At 39.7% G+C, this 15,827-nt stretch overlaps 1 protein-coding gene across 1 annotated transcript in view; it reads right to left on the bottom strand.

Moving 5' to 3' along the window:
• Nucleotides 1-15,554, bottom strand: part of FBN2 (fibrillin 2) — a 280,529-nt gene extending 264,975 nt beyond the window's left edge. The window contains exons 1-4 of the mRNA XM_032156530.2: nucleotides 15,301-15,554; nucleotides 14,354-14,436; nucleotides 8,390-8,488; nucleotides 5,637-5,732 (exon numbers count right to left, since the gene is read on the bottom strand). Of these exons, the coding sequence (XP_032012421.1) occupies nucleotides 5,637-5,732; nucleotides 8,390-8,488; nucleotides 14,354-14,436; nucleotides 15,301-15,554 (532 nt within the window). The remainder of the gene's footprint in view (nucleotides 1-5,636; nucleotides 5,733-8,389; nucleotides 8,489-14,353; nucleotides 14,437-15,300) is intronic.
• Nucleotides 15,555-15,827: the final 273 nt, after the last annotated feature.

Here is a 15,827-nt window from a genome sequence, read left to right as displayed (position 1 = left end):
TTGAATCCCCGTCACCTACTGTGGTATCTGATAGACTGCACGACCTCAACAAACTCCCGCACGTCAAAATTTCACGGCATTTTTTCAAGTACTTCACAAGGCAGAATGGTGCAGTGAACAGATAATGAGCTCTGCCGTCCCCAGCACCCACTCACCACATCGTCTCTCTGATTCTTAGCTTCCTGGCCTGCAAAAAGAGACTTAACAGTTCCTCCCCTACAGACGTTTGAGGACTAAATAAAATAGCATATAAGACAAAGTGCACAGTGGCTGCACGCTGAAGGTATTCTACATTCTTAATTTCCTTCCTCTTTTAACTATAGAACATTTGTACGAAGATGTTCTGTAAGACAAGACGTCTGCAGCAGCCGAAGTTTACATTAAAGAGCAATAGCAAAAGAAGAGAAGCAGGAAAATACAGATAAAAGTAGAGGCAAAAAACAAAAATGTGAATTTCCTTTTTTCAAAAGAATTATGATGAAAGATATTTTAGAAAATAACATATTTTTTGTAACAAAAAAGAATGGAAACAGCAACTTATATTTCAACTGGAGTCAGAAAAAAAATTTGAAAATGCCTAAATTTCCACTACAGAAGGAACGCTGACCACTCAGGAAGAAAACTATGCTTACACCTAGCATGACAGTGGCGTGAAAGGCAAGAGAGCAAAAGATGTACTACAGATAGAAATATGAGCTGGCTTCTTAGCTGCCCACCAAAATCTTAGACGGGGAAAACAAACTATTTTCCCTGTGTGGGTTGGCTGCATACTGCAGAAGCTCAGCTATTTAGAGAACATTTTTATTCAACAGATATTTACTGAGCACTTACTTTGTGCTAGGTAACAGGGCAGGTACATATTTTTATTAGACAGACTCCCTTACAACTCAGCAGAGGTGCAGACACTCGGGCATACGTCTGAAATCATGATCGTAATTTCTACACAAATGTGTTTGAAAAATAGCATTCTAAACCAAGTTAAAATGTTAACAAGAGGAAAGAAACAAAAGCCAATTGTCTGACATAGGAAGGTGTAAATCTTTGCTATTGGTGCTGCGTTCTTCCTTTGTTTTCTAGGATACCACACTCTCTCAGTTTTCATTCCATCGTCATGTACATTCTTTCTCACTCTTCTTTGCTGGCTTCTTTTCCTCTTCCCCATCTCACAATGTTGGACTGAATCGGGTCTCTGTTTTCAACTCACTTCTTTAGCTACAACTTCCTAATGATCTTTATCTAGGCCTATGATTAAAATATTATGCATATAATAATTCAGTCTATATGCTCCCAAATTTATATCTCTATGTCCAACCTCTCTCCTAAGATCAGAGTTCATAGATCTTTGCACTTGTAAGTCTGACAGATTTCTCAATCTAATGAATCCAAAACAAAACTTTTCCTCAGCCCCACTACTCCTTACCCAACCCACTCCCTATACAATATTTCCCATATCTGGAAATGACATCGCTGTTAATCCAGGAGCTCCACCAAAACCCTCTCCTTGTCACTTTTGATCTTTACTTTTTCTATTTTTTTAATCCACCACGCCTGGTCCATCAGAGTATACCTCCAAAATACAAGGTCAATCCAATCACCTACCACATCTTCAATGACTACAGCTGCAGCATCGTTCGCTAGCACCACTGTGGTAGCCTCCTACACGGCCCTTTCCTTTTCTCTGTTATAATCCAGGCTCAACACAGCAGGCAGGTGATTTTCTTTTTAATATTAACCAGATCACAGAACACCACTGCTCAAAATGCTCCAGTGGCTTCTCATATTTAGGCTATAGTCCAAATTTTGTTCCTTGGCCTACAAGGCCCTATACCTCCCTCTCCAAACTCAATTCTTACCATTTTCCCTTTCCCCACTTTACTCCAGGGACATGGATCTTACTGTTTCCAAAATACATGGAGTCTGTTCCCACTACAGGTCTTTTAAATTTCCTTTTGCCTTGTCCAGAACAATTTTTCCATAGATTTAAAGGCACAGACTCGGATCTGTGTTTCAATGTCACCTTCTCAGAGACCCCGATGTAAAATAGGAGACAACTGCTAATCCTGACCCATACTCTCTCCCCCTTACCCTGCTTTATTCTTCTCCTAAAACTTCTCACTACCTAAATGTGTATTAGGTATTTACCTTTTTAGTATTAACTGTCATTTCTACCAGAATGTGTGGCCAGGGTATCATCTCACCTGTTCACAGTAATTACTCTATCAACATCGCTGAATGAAATGGATGAAATAGAACAATGCTTTCTAAGAAATGCTGTCTGTTTCCAAGAAAGCAGCTAAGCAGTCTAAATGTTTCATAATGTTCAGTTTAGCAAGCATCCTAGTTCTAAGACTTCTCTGGATTCATAAATTGAAAAATGTTCCATCTGCTTCTTTGCTCTCAGTATTGTAACACTCGAAAAGACAACTTGGAAAACATCTTCCTTACACCATTCCTTGAGCTGGTAATCTATTAGTTATCATACCTTTACCTTCTTACTTGCTGACAAATAAATTGTGTTTGCTACACATTTTGCTTCCCCTGTATGTTCTATTACCCCTGAGATAAACATTAGACAAGGAAGATGTCATCCCATGAGAAACCTAGAGAACTAATGCTCAGTATATGCTGATTTTCTGACCCAGTAACATTGCCTTTCCTCTGACTGGAAAATGTGGTAACATCAGTATGGTTTGACACAGGGGTGGAAGAACATCAAAGCATTTTAGAAGCGGAAAGTCCTTTCCATCCCCTGCCTTCCCATTCCTGTGTGAAGAGCAAGAGACACACCCACTAGAGCGTGTTCTGTACAACCCTCATACGTACATACACATGTATGCCCAAGGCACAAAGAGCAGCTTAATTCAGACTGAAGACAGCTAATTTCAGGACAGATTTGAGCAAATACTCTGAAAGATCAGTTGAGGCAAGGCGAGGCTCTTTCTTCTGTGATTCTAATTTTCATTTTTCCCTCTACAGAGCAAAAGGATGCCTTTCAACAAGGATAGATGTGCCTCTTCATTGGTTATGGAACTTTGCAAAACAGAGTTGCAATCATATCTCCTAACACTTTTCTAAGGCCTAAAAATATTTATCAATCTTTCTTTTTATGAATACTGTGTTCGTGATAGACTTCTTTTCTGGTTATAAACAGAAGTCTATTGTAGAAAATGTGAGAAATACTTGAATGTACAAAGAAAATATAGAAAAAGTATCATCCATGGAACAAGAAACTCTGCTGCATTTGTCTGTTCCGCTGTTGTCCAGTTCTTTCTTAGCCTCCCCTGGCCAACCCTAGCCTAAAGAATTTAATACACTGGCCCCTCCTATTCTTGCTAGCAAACTGGCCTCAACGTACTGTATTCTCTTAAATACCTTCGCCTTCCATTTCTCAAACTTCAGTCAATCTCCTCTTGTCATACCTGAGAACCACCCACACAAGGAATCTGCCGACTATGGCCCAAAGGTCAGATCTGGGCCACTGCTTATTTTGGTACTTCCCATGAGCTAAGAGGAATTTTGACACTTTTAGGTAGTTGAAAAAATCAAAGAAATAATACTCGGTCACAAGTGAAAATTGTATGCAATTCAAATTCCAGTGTCTATAAAGTACAAAATTTTGCCGAAACACATCCTAGCTCTTTCATTTACGTATTATCTATGGTCACTTTTGCACTACAATGGCAGAGTTGAGTATTTGCAATGGAGAAAGCAAGGTCTAAAACATATGATCTCTGGCCTTTACAAAAAAAAGTTGGCCTACCCCTGACCTTAACAGAATATTTTTCTTTAAATGGATACTCCAATTTTACATAAAATTATTCTAAAGAAAACTTTATAGCACTTATAAATAGAAAGCTATAATCACCATAATCACCTTAACTAGAAGACAAACTTGGAAATTACTATAACAACCATAACAAGATACAACTTCACATTCATTAGCATGATTATTATTATTTAAGAAAAAAAAACAGAAAATAACAAGGGTTGGCAAGTATGTAGAGTGGAGCCCTTGTGCATTGCTAGTAGGAATGGAAGACAGTGCAGCTTCTGTGGAAAACAGTATGGTAGCATTTCAAAAAATTAATAATACAATTATCATGTAATCCAGCAATTCTACTTCTGGGTATATACCCAAAAGAACTGAAAGCAAGGGCCCAAACAGCTATTTCAGCATTATTCACAAGAGCCAAAAGGTCAAAGCAACTCAAATGTCCATCAACAGATGACTGGATAAACAAAATGTGGTATCTTCATATAATGAAATATTATTTTGCCTTTAAAATGAAGAAAATTCTGACACATGCTAAAACACGGATGAACCTTGAGGGCACTAAGCTAAGTATAACAAACTAGTCACCCAAGGACAAATACTTCATGCTTACACTTCTATGAAATACCTAAAGTAGTCAAATTCGTAGAGATATAAACTAAATGATGGTTGCCAGGGGCAGGGGAGAGGGAAATGGGGGTTATTGTTTAATGGGTACAGAGTTTCAGTTTTCCAAGATGAAAAAAATTCTGGAGATGGATGGTGATGATGGTTACACAACGGTGTGAATGGACTTAATGCCACTGCACTATACACTTAAAAGTGGCTAAAATGGTAAATTTTGTTATGTATATTTTACCACAATTTAAAAAAATTTTTTCATTGCAACAAAAATAAAATAATGTTAACTGAAAACAAGCTAGATATTCTTTTACACCTAAGACTTGGTTTTTCTATGTTTAAAAAAGAGACCAGCAATCCTTAAGGAAGCCTTGAAGATTAGCATGGAACTTATAGTCTACATCAGGTAAAAATGCAAATAAAGTAAAAAGGGACTTACTATTTGTGATTCAATTTCATAAATCACACTTCTTTAATGTCATATAAGGTGACATTACTTCAAAATATGTGAATTCCCAAAAATGTCGCACAATTTAGAGAATATTACCCAAAATGTTCCCCAGTGATGTGTCACAATCCAGAAACTACAATCCTTACACTCTTGTTGAAAGGTTATTTCTTGATTCATACAGGGCATTCTCCAGTGAAGGTACCAGCTTTGCTGGGTTATAGGTTCCTGTTTCACAATAATATCTGATTTTTAAAAATCATTTGATCACCCTGTATCTTAGTATTAAATATATTTGAGCAAAGGATAATTTATCAGATTGGCTCTCCTGGGGTTAATTTTGAGAAGTTCTAAAAAATCATAGATATAAAGAGGGAACTGGGGAGGGAAGGAAGAAGTAAAAAAGAAAGAAAGAGATAGATCACAGAAAACTTGCTCTTTTTTTTTCTGGAAAGTATACATGTTTTATGGAGCCAGATACAGGAAAACAAATAAATCACAGAAAATCTGTGAGATGTATCACATTTGCTAAAGCGCTAGTTACCAGTTGTTGACTAGTAATTCTTGAATAGTAATTCAAGAACATCACTGCTCTAAAGTACAAAATTCTAAAAGAATTAGAAAAATTCTTATAGGATAAAAATTAGAAATTCAGTTTTAAGATATGGTTTACTACATAAAATTGTTTTTTCAAAAGATCACAGGATTTATAAGACCTTAAATTATAACTTAACATGAAATATCCACCAAATCAAACGATTTCTAATAAATGAAGTTGATTCCAATGTCCCTTACGTTGTCCACAATAAGTTCCAATATATCCTTTCTGGCACTGGCAGTGGTCATCTGCACAGGTCCCACCATTCATGCATCTCACACTGCACTGCTGAACTGCAAAGAGCAATAACAAAAAGTATAAAAACATCAGTCACCAAAATTATAGTATATGTGAGAGGTTACAAAACTATAAACTCAATTATCCAATTCAATGACAATTATATCTTACAGAAGGAAATATTATGACTCAAACATATTTTTATTCATTATTTCTTTATAAGTGCACACACGGGCATATCTGTGATAACATGTTATTCAGGATGCACTGAAAACACTTTCAGTGTTAAAAAAAAATAAACAGAAGGTGACTAGCAGCATAGTTTCTGGCAAGCAGGAGGCACTTTTGTCTCCATTCAGAATGCAGAAGGTGAGTGTCCACCATTCTAGCTCAGTGCATTACTGTCATAATGGACTTGAAGGCTATCCTCACAGAGCTTGAATTCCGATAGGGAGCTATGGAAAACACAGGTAAACAAATACCACAAAGTAATTATAGACTGTGATAAACTGTTTGAAGTAAACTGTTGTGAAGGAGGCTAGTCTGGAGCCAAGAAGGAGCTTAGATACTGGCTCTAGACAAGACTACTCTGAGGTGACATTTATACTGAATGAGCCAGATATTAAAAAAACCAAGGAGAAACTTCAGAGAGAGAAGAACCAGCAAATCAAAAGACCTGAGGATGATAAACGGTTTCTTCGGAAGAACAGAGAGATTCCTGTAGTTAAAAAGAGGCAGACAGGGAAGAGATCTTGGAGACCCAGGCAGAGACCAGCCAGCTAACACAGGGCCTCCTCGGCCATAGCCACCGAAGGGTTTTCATTATATCCCAAATGCAACAGGGAGTCATTGAAAGGATTTAAATGAGAAAGTGAAGTGATGTAATCTATATTTTAAAAAGATTACTCTAGCTGCTCTGCAGAGAACGGATTTGAAGAGGGCAAGAATCTGGGAGAAGGATGAGGATAGCTTATACCACATGGTAGCAGTGGAGGTGGAAAGGAAAAGATAAATCTGAGATAATGATTTTCCAGTAAAGCCTACAGGACTTGTTTAAAGAGTTGACATAGAGAAAGAGAAGCAGCAGTTACTTAAGCACTGGGTGGATGGTAGGGCCATCTGCCGAGGCAGGCGGAACTGTGGTTCAAGTAGCCTGTGGTCTGCAATAAATTCAGTTTCCTTTTAGACATGCTACTAAGTTTCAATTAGTACTTCTTGAGTTTCAATTGCTACTTCTTGAGTGGAGACGTCAAATGGGAAAGGAAATATACAAGTGTGGAGGTCAGTGGTGGGATCTCCAGTGTAGACAAATATTATGAGTTATCAATAGATTGGTAGTCATCGAAAATATATATGTTAATGAGTTCACCCAGGGAGGGCAGAACTCAGGAATACCAAATCTTGAATGAAAGACTGATGAAGATATAGAAAAGAGATTAAAAAGTAATGATCAGGAAAAGGAGCACTGAGGGCCACTGGCATTTTAAAGGTCAACGGTGTTTCAAAAAACAAAAAACAGCATTTCAAGAAGATAGTGATTAATAGTGCCAAACGCTTTAGCAAGGTCAAACAGGATGATGATTGGGAGGGTTAGAAAAGTTCCTGATGAAATGGAAGGATTGCCCGACGCCAAATGAATGCACGGATTCCCTGCTAAATTATACACCACAAACAAAGAGTGGGCCAGAGAATGTCCCAGCTCCCAGGTAGAGGAATTAAGAAATTGAATCTTAAAATTTCTCCAGGACTGTGTTTTTTGCCAAAGGCAAATATGAGAAAACTAAGAATACGATAATGAACATATGGGCACCAGTGTCTTGTACGTAATCAGGCAAGAGAGAGAGGTTCAGGTTAAGTTGGGGATGAAATGTTCTGGTTAAAGTGATCAAGAAATCTCGATGAATTTGAATGGTAGGTTTTAAAAAGCTGGGGAAATGGCAGATTCAAAGAAAGTGAAATTAAGAGAGTTTTCATCAGGAGTTTCATCGGAAGACGATAGCATTTGTTGTATGAATCCTGAATCTTATTCCTGAGTCAGACATACTCTATATTACCTTCTTTCAGGGAAAATTTGAAGAAAGATATATTAAAAATATAATGACTTCACACTAGTTTGAGGCAAGACTTAAGAAAGCATTTATTTAATTACTGAGCAATTAAATAAACAATCTTGCTTCTGCCTTGTTATAATGTTATCTTAAATACTAGCTTAAAAGATTAATCTTTGACCTTAAGATCCCAACGATTTCTAATTGGGTCATGAATCACACAATCATAGTCCACAGTTATAATTACCTTATGGAGTTGTTGGCAGTTAATACATGTGAAGCAAAATAGGTCCGTATGTGTAAAGTATCTGCTCAGTACTCAATAAACATTTGCTGCCTTTGGAGTTCTCTTCTCCTTCCCCCTTAGATAACCCACAAAACACGTGTTAAGCAAAGGCAACAAATACAGCCTAGTGTTTGAGACTATACACTTAGGCATCAGAATACCGGGATTCAAGTCTGTGTTTCCTTGGGCCAGTTAATTAAATTATGTGTGCTTTACTTTGCTACTCTGTAAAATGGGGTATTCACAGTATCTCATAATGTTGATGTAAGGATTAACTAAAGTAATAACAGTTAAAACTCCCTGGCACATAGAAGGACCTTTAGCATTTACTCCAAAGCTTAAGAAAAATGCAGTGAAAAGGCTACAAGTAAGAACATACTTGATTTTGATCCACAGGTTGGTGATATTTGCCCACTGGAACAAGTACACATGTTAGGACGGGAACAAAATCCATCTCCACAACTATTTCTACAAATCGCTGTAGAAAGCACAATAGAAAAATGAATGAATAACTATATAATAAACCATAGTTTACAAAACAAGAAAGCTGTATTTAAAAATAAAAAGCCCGGCTGATTTTTTTTTTTTATATTTTTAGTAGAGACAGGGTTTCACCGTGGTCTCGATCTCCTGACCTCGTGATCCGCCCGCCTCGGCCTCCCAAAGTGCTGGGATTACAAGCGTGAGCCACCGCGCCCAGCCAGGCTGAGGCAGGAGAATGGCGTGAACCCGGGAGGCGGAGCTTGCAGTGAGCCGAGATCGCGCCACTGCACTCCAGCCTGGGCGGCAGAGCGAGACTCCGCCTCAAAAAAAAAAAAAATAAATAAAAATAAAAATAAAAATAAAAATAAAAAAATAAAAAATAAAAATAAAAAGCCTGAAAAACTAAGATAAAATATATGATATAAATGTCTAACTTCAGATATGCAATAAAATTACCCATTGCAGACTTGGGAATAAGGCTCACAGGTATCCTTACGATAACGTGTAAACAAATGAAGCTGTTTCAAATTGCATAACCCTTTAAGGAATCTCCACACTGTTTTCCATGCGGCTGTAATATATATATATATATATATATAAAACTGTGATATATATATAATAGATACATCGCCATATATCTAATGGAATACTATGCAACCACAAAAATGAATGAATTAACAGCATTTGTAGTGACCTGGATGTGACTGGAGACTTATTATTCTAAGTGATGTAATTCAGGAATGGAAAAGCAAACCGTATGTTCTCACTGATATGTGGGAGCTAAGCTATGAGGACACAAAGGCATAAGAATGATACAATGGACTTTGGGGACTTGGAGGAAAGAATGGGAGGGGTGAGGGATAAATGACTACAAATACGGTGCAGTGGACACTGCTCAGGTGATGGGTGCACCAAAATCTCACAAATCACCACTAAAGGACTTATTTGTGCAACTAAATACTACCTGTACCCCAATAACTTATGGAAAAATAGAAATAAAAATAAAGTCATATGTAAGTAAACATTACAGAATGAAAACATGGTAGAATAAAATAAAGCACAGGCTTTTTAATTTTAAAATACATATATATGTGTGCAAGTGTGTGTATATATATGTATGTATATATACATATATATGTGTGTATATATATATATGTGTATATATACATATATATGTGTGTATATATACACACACACACATATTTACTGGCTTTAAAAGGTCTAAAAGAACTTTCACCAAATAGTACAATGGATCTCACTGCATGATGGGCTTATGTGTGGATTATTACTTTTATAATAAACATTTAAAGCTTTGCAACAAGGAAAAAAATTTGCATAATCCTAAATCTTTAATTGTCTTATCAATACAGTTGTCTCTTTCATGAAAGACTGAGAGTTTAAAATGCAGAATTCACCCAGAGAAGACAGCCTTGATTCTAAGTAGTTGGGAGGGTTGCGGGAATAGAGCAAATACAGCCCACTATGCAAAAGCCTTCACAGGAGAGAGAGCGCATGAAATTGGCTGAACCAGAGGCTCCAGTCCTAATGACTTGGCCAAGCCTCAAGGGTTCCACACACATTCCTTCCAGGCTGGTATCTGACCCACCCTGTGATCAATCTTTGATCCCCTCAATAATTCCCTCTCTCCTTCCTACAGCCTTTCTCCTTCCATATTATCTCCACAACCTAGCCTATTCCTACTGCTCAGAAAAGCTACTGTGGCATTTTGATGGTGGGGAGAGTCAAAGCCTCCTGCAGCTGTGACCTCCAATGAACAGAAAGGTATGAGGGTCATCACAGCAAAGAATGCTAGGCTCACTGATACAGTACATACCACAGATACTCCAAACTTGTAGCCAAGTACCTTTGAATGGGAAGTCTCTCCCATACTTAGAGACAGTTCATTTAGGAGCTGAGAGATTTATCTCTATAACCATAATTGAGTTCTCTCTTTCAGCACAAGGGCTGTGTACTTTAATGCTCATGCCATGACCAGATATATAAAGACAGGAAGAAAGTCTGGAAATGCCCTGGCTGTAGCTAGGGAAAGGTCCCACAACTTTCAAAGAGATTTGGGACCCTCGACAATGAAAAGAGCATTTCCTGCTGAAGTAAACTAACTCACTAATTGTTTTCCTTCTCCAAGATGCCTCCTGACATCCATGTATTACTACCAGCATTAGTACTTCTTATAAATGAAAATAGTGGGCTGGGTATGGTGGCTCATGTCTGCAAACCCAGCACCTTGGAAGCCCTAGACAAATGGAACACTTGAACCCAGAAGTTGGAGGCCAGCCTGGGCAACATAGCAGACCCCATCACTACGAAAATTTTTTTAAAAATTAGCCTTGCACATTGGCATGTGCCCATAGTCTCAGCTACTCAGGAGGCTGAGGTCAGAAGATGGCTTGAGCCCGGGAGGTCAAGGCTGCAGTGAGCTGTGACCATGCCACTGCATTCCAGCCTGGGTGACAGTGAGATCCTGTCTCAAATTAATAAAAAAGAAAAAGTGAATAGTGTCAAATATTGTGATGTTAAAATAAAAATATTTTAGGCAAGAATATGTTTCCTGCCATGGAGTTGACTCTTACTTCTTAAAATGTACTACAGTTTCTGATCACCAGTAACTCTCCAATGACAAATGTGCATTAAAACACTGTTTTATTTCAAAGTTCCCTCCTCCCCAGAAGGCCGATATTTAGTCTAGGCTTGAGAGAGGAGACCCAAAGTACCCCCACCTGGGTTCCAAACCAAATGAAGGTTTGATGGGCTGGAGACTGAGCATTCTCAGGCAATTAACTGTCATGGATACAGGTATATACTCTGTGAGCCAATGAGAAGCAAGAATGCTGAGGCCCTTTTGCCCCACACCAGCCCCAGACTTACTTAATATCTGTCCCTCCCACAATTACTAAAACTATGAGACCTAGAAATACCAGCGGGACAGGGAGACACGACCTAGGGGCTGAGACTTCAGTGATGCTGTGAGAAGTCACATGGCCAGGTAAAGAATACATGGTACCCAAAAAGTCTGAAGTTGAGTTGTCACTCTGCCATTGATCTGCTGTGAGCTCCAGAGAAACCCACAGCCTTTCTGGGTTGTTTTTTCATTTGGTAGCATAACATAAAGGAATTATATTGGAATGCTCTGACGTTTCCTCAGGTCTCAAATGTTATTAGTCCAGCCAACCTCATCCCACTGTTACTATATTGATCAAAATAGTGTTCACAGCATAATTTCACAATAAACAAATTAATTAGCAAATTTTTTCATTGCTTCATGTTCTAAGAAGATTTAAAAAAAAAGTTGGTGAGAAAGTCAATTCTGTACTTTTGGAAATGAATATTTGGAAGTTTGGAAGTACTTCAGTAATTTTTCTAGGGTACAACTAAGAACAATACCAACAAAACATAAAGACTCAGATCAAAATGCATTAGGTTTCCAGAACTTGGAGAATTACAGTTTCTTTTCAATATCTTCTCCTTATAAAGCCTGTCAAAGTCAAACACTAAAATTCTGTTGACCATTTTTAATGGTCAAAAAATGGTCAAAAAAGATGACCATTTTTTATTTTTCTATATTAAAAGAATGCTGAGGTACAAATGTATGAGAAAATTAATATTTGGTCTTGATTTTCTTTTGTATTTTATTTATTTTATTTTTTGTAAATTGTCTCAGATACTTTCTTTTGCTAAATGGTGTGATACAGATAAATTCAATAAATATAATAATTTACTTAAGTTATTATCATCAGGAAGGCCTGGAATTAAAATTCTTGATTTTGAGTTTATAATGGTTTCATTTCACTTATTACCTCTACATATGATCATTTTAAATGTCAGACTAATTGAACTATTGAATTGGATGCAGGCTGTTAGCATTAAATGAGACTTATGCAATAGAATATAAAGGTATTACATTGTCCCTATTTTGTGCACTGTTTAATAATCTTACGTACTTAGAATTTTTAGATGTGCTTACAATAAATATTTTTGTAGATACTTCTTGACACAAGTGTTATAAATGTTTCTAGTAGATATAAAGATCATTTCAAAGTTTACTCTTTTATAGATTTGATACCTGTAAATTCCAATGTATCTCATAACCATCCAAATATTTCAAGTCTCAGAAATGCAGATTACAATAGTCACTGTTACCCTGAGATTTTCAAAGCTGATCTTCTACCAGTGATCAGTGGGCCATACATATATTTCTACTGCAAATATTCTGGAAGGCTCTGCTCTCTGGAATTCCCATTCCACACTGATCCAATAAAATCTGACTTTACAGATTTTCAACACGTACCATGAACCAATCCCTCCTCCTCGGCTGCTCTCCAACTGAATAATGGCAGTCACATTCATTACATTTAGTGAGTCAGACTTTCCGCAGTGCCTAAGTCACTCCCAGCTAGTATGGCAGGTGTGCGATGAGTGACGTTAGCTGTTTCAAGAGTCTAAAAAACCATGTAAGTTTAAAGCAGCCATGGTAATGCCCTACTGGCCTGAAAGAGTAAACGCACCCTCCATTAATGCCTCACATATGACTTCTGTATTGGAGAGAAAAGAATGCAGAACATTTTCTTTTAAAAAATAAAGCAAAGGCTTATTATAATCAGAGGATTTGTTCAAAATATTTATAAGTCACTTTAAATAACACAGTTGTTTCCTATTTTTGCCATTGGAAATAGTGGCATTTTAAGGTAGAAAAAATAAGAAGAAATTAGTCTTTATGACACTTGAGGTTTCATCCCTTTTTTAAAAACTGCCCAGAAATAACATTAAGTATCTATCTCAAAACCACAAAACCAATAAATACAGAGTTAGAAATGCCACTACATCCTTATTATGCCTTGGTTAGTGTGGCTTGCCCTTTTTCTCTGCTCACAGTTGCATAATTATTTTTTTCCCTGGAAAACATGGAGGTCAATCTAAAGTCAAGACTGGCTCTAAATGAATGTGCTGTCTATGATACCTGGCTCTTCTCCCAACAAGACAAATGTGGTTGTGCTACAGGAGAAGGCCAGCCACACTGCAAGTCACAAATTTACAGGCATATGAAATAAGACATCCCAGAGTCTGTGACTGTGAGGCTGATAATCTCCAATTAGAACTTGGGGAGAACTGGTTATACACTCTGGAAACAGAATAAAATAATCAAAACTTTTAAGGTCAGAGATACAGAATTTTTCAAGGTCTAAAATTCATACTTTGGAAATCTACTGCACACTATTGAGGTTTGGGGTCTGGAAACCCTAAATTTAAACGTCTTCCAAAAATTGAAAAAAAAAAAACTCAAGCCCCTTTGTAAGAGTTCTGTCTTTTAAAAGTTTGTTAACTTAGGTCAACACTAAATCCGTGAGAATGCTCCTTTCGTATCTAGGTTATGTGGTTGTTGATATAAAACCAGAAATAAGAAAGTGGTTTTATATAAATGCCTAAGAAACCTTGATCTTCATAAGGCCTAAACCTCAAGCAGAGTTAAAAGCCTGATAATTTGCGTAACATGTGGTCTTATCCGGATTTTTTACGGAAAAAGTGGTTTTGAGTTATCTAGATAATTGCTCTACTCCTCCCTTCTTCCAATTTGTATTAATAGACATAGAAAGGTAAAACTTTCAATTATCTTTGAAACCTTTATCACTATTGCCCTTCAACAGAGTCTAGCAGTGAAGTCTGAACTGACTCAAACCGGTTGAGTCTTTGCCACTATTCAAATGGGGCCGCGTCCAGAGTATCAGTGCAATGTGATCACTTCATTTTAAACGCAACTGTGCGTCCAAATGGCTGAGTGCAAGAGGTCGGCCGGAGATAGGGCCGAGCGCGCTGCCCCAAGCTGCGATCCCTGCCAAGCACTCACGGACAATGCACTGGTTTCCTCCAGGGAGCGTCTTCCATCCAGGGCAGCAGTAGGAGTGGAATCTGGAGCCGCACACGTTGGGCCTGTGATGGACAAGGGCGGTCACACACAGATAGGGAGAGGGGTGCAGTAACATATAAACGGTCTTCGTAAGCAATGCCCCGAGCGAATAGATTTCAGGACAACAAACAAATCAAAATTACACTTCAAATTACTGGGGATCCGGAGGCAGACGTGGAAGCAAAAGAGCTAGATGCTGGAATGCAGGAGGGTCAGAAACGTCTAAACACTGTCTTTCATCTGTCGTCCCTTGCCTGCCTTTTTAAAGGGCGAAAAGAGGCATGGAAACATATAATTTGCTACTATTCTAGCTTCCAGATGCAGAGAACAAAGGGACCATTCCGTTCCAAAGAATCTTTGCCCTCCTTCCCAAATCCATTCCTTCTTGGTCAACTGTTACTTTGGCCCCGACGTGTCAAGGAAAGCGCGTCGCAAGGTGGAGCGCTCGGGTTGACGATGAGAAGGTGAGCTGTGAACCCTGCACACGTCCTCAAACAAAAGGCTCACGAGCGGCAGCCCCGACGTGGGGAGCAAGCAGGCTCCTCAGGCCCCTGTAGCAGGCGGACCCAGGCCCGCCTTCCGCCCGACATTCAGAACCTGTTCCCGCACCGCGGATTCTGCACACACTCTGCGAAGGGCACCCACTGGCCCCATAACCACCCGCCGCCCAAGCCCGGAGAGAGGGCTTTCCGCCCGCTGAGCTGCGGGGTTGGGAAGGAAAAGGGGGACGCGCTCCTGGGGGGTCTTTGGATATCCTGGCGAAGGGGGCTGCAGCTCTAGGCTCCAGCTAAAGGGTCAGAGACGGAGTGGGCCGGAAAGCCGCCAAACTGAGGATTGCCCCCTCCCCCAAGCCGGAGCCTTAGGTGCAGAGCCGCTTGCCCACTTACCCTCGGAGCACGTCCTGCTGTCCTCGCCGGCGGACGCGGCTGGCCACTGCGGCACCCTCCTCGCGATACTCGGGCGCCAGAAACCCACCTTCAGAGTCTGCTGTAGCGGACCGAACCTGTTGCGGCGGCGGCTGGGGCCGCGGCGGCTTGGGCGGAGGAGGCTGAGGCTGGCCGGCCGTGACCTGCGCCCAGAGCGCCACACAGCCTAGCCACAGGAAGTAGCGCTGGAGACACAGCCTCCGTCTTCTCCCCATCGCCGGCGCCGAAAGCGCGCGGCCCTAGACCCGCGGACAGGGAGTGATCAAAGACAAAATCTGCCCGCCTCAGAAAAAAGTCAGGGTCTAATAAGCCCTTAGTCGGTTCCGGGGACTCCCTCGGGCTCGGGCTCCCTGCTCTAGCTGGAGACCTCGACAGAGCGCCGGCCCCCTGGCTGCCCGCGAAGCGATACGCGGGGTGCCGGGTCTAGCGCAGTGGGCGGCGAGGCGCGGCGGAGGTGCAGCCGGCAGCCCCGAGCGGTACACGTTGCA

This window comes from Hylobates moloch, unplaced genomic scaffold, assembly GCF_009828535.3.
Source record: "Hylobates moloch isolate HMO894 unplaced genomic scaffold, HMol_V3 SCAFFOLD_6, whole genome shotgun sequence".
Lineage (NCBI taxonomy): Eukaryota > Metazoa > Chordata > Mammalia > Primates > Hylobatidae > Hylobates > Hylobates moloch.
The sequence above is the reverse complement of the archived record's forward strand: the minus strand, read 5'-3'. Positions and strand labels throughout refer to the sequence as shown.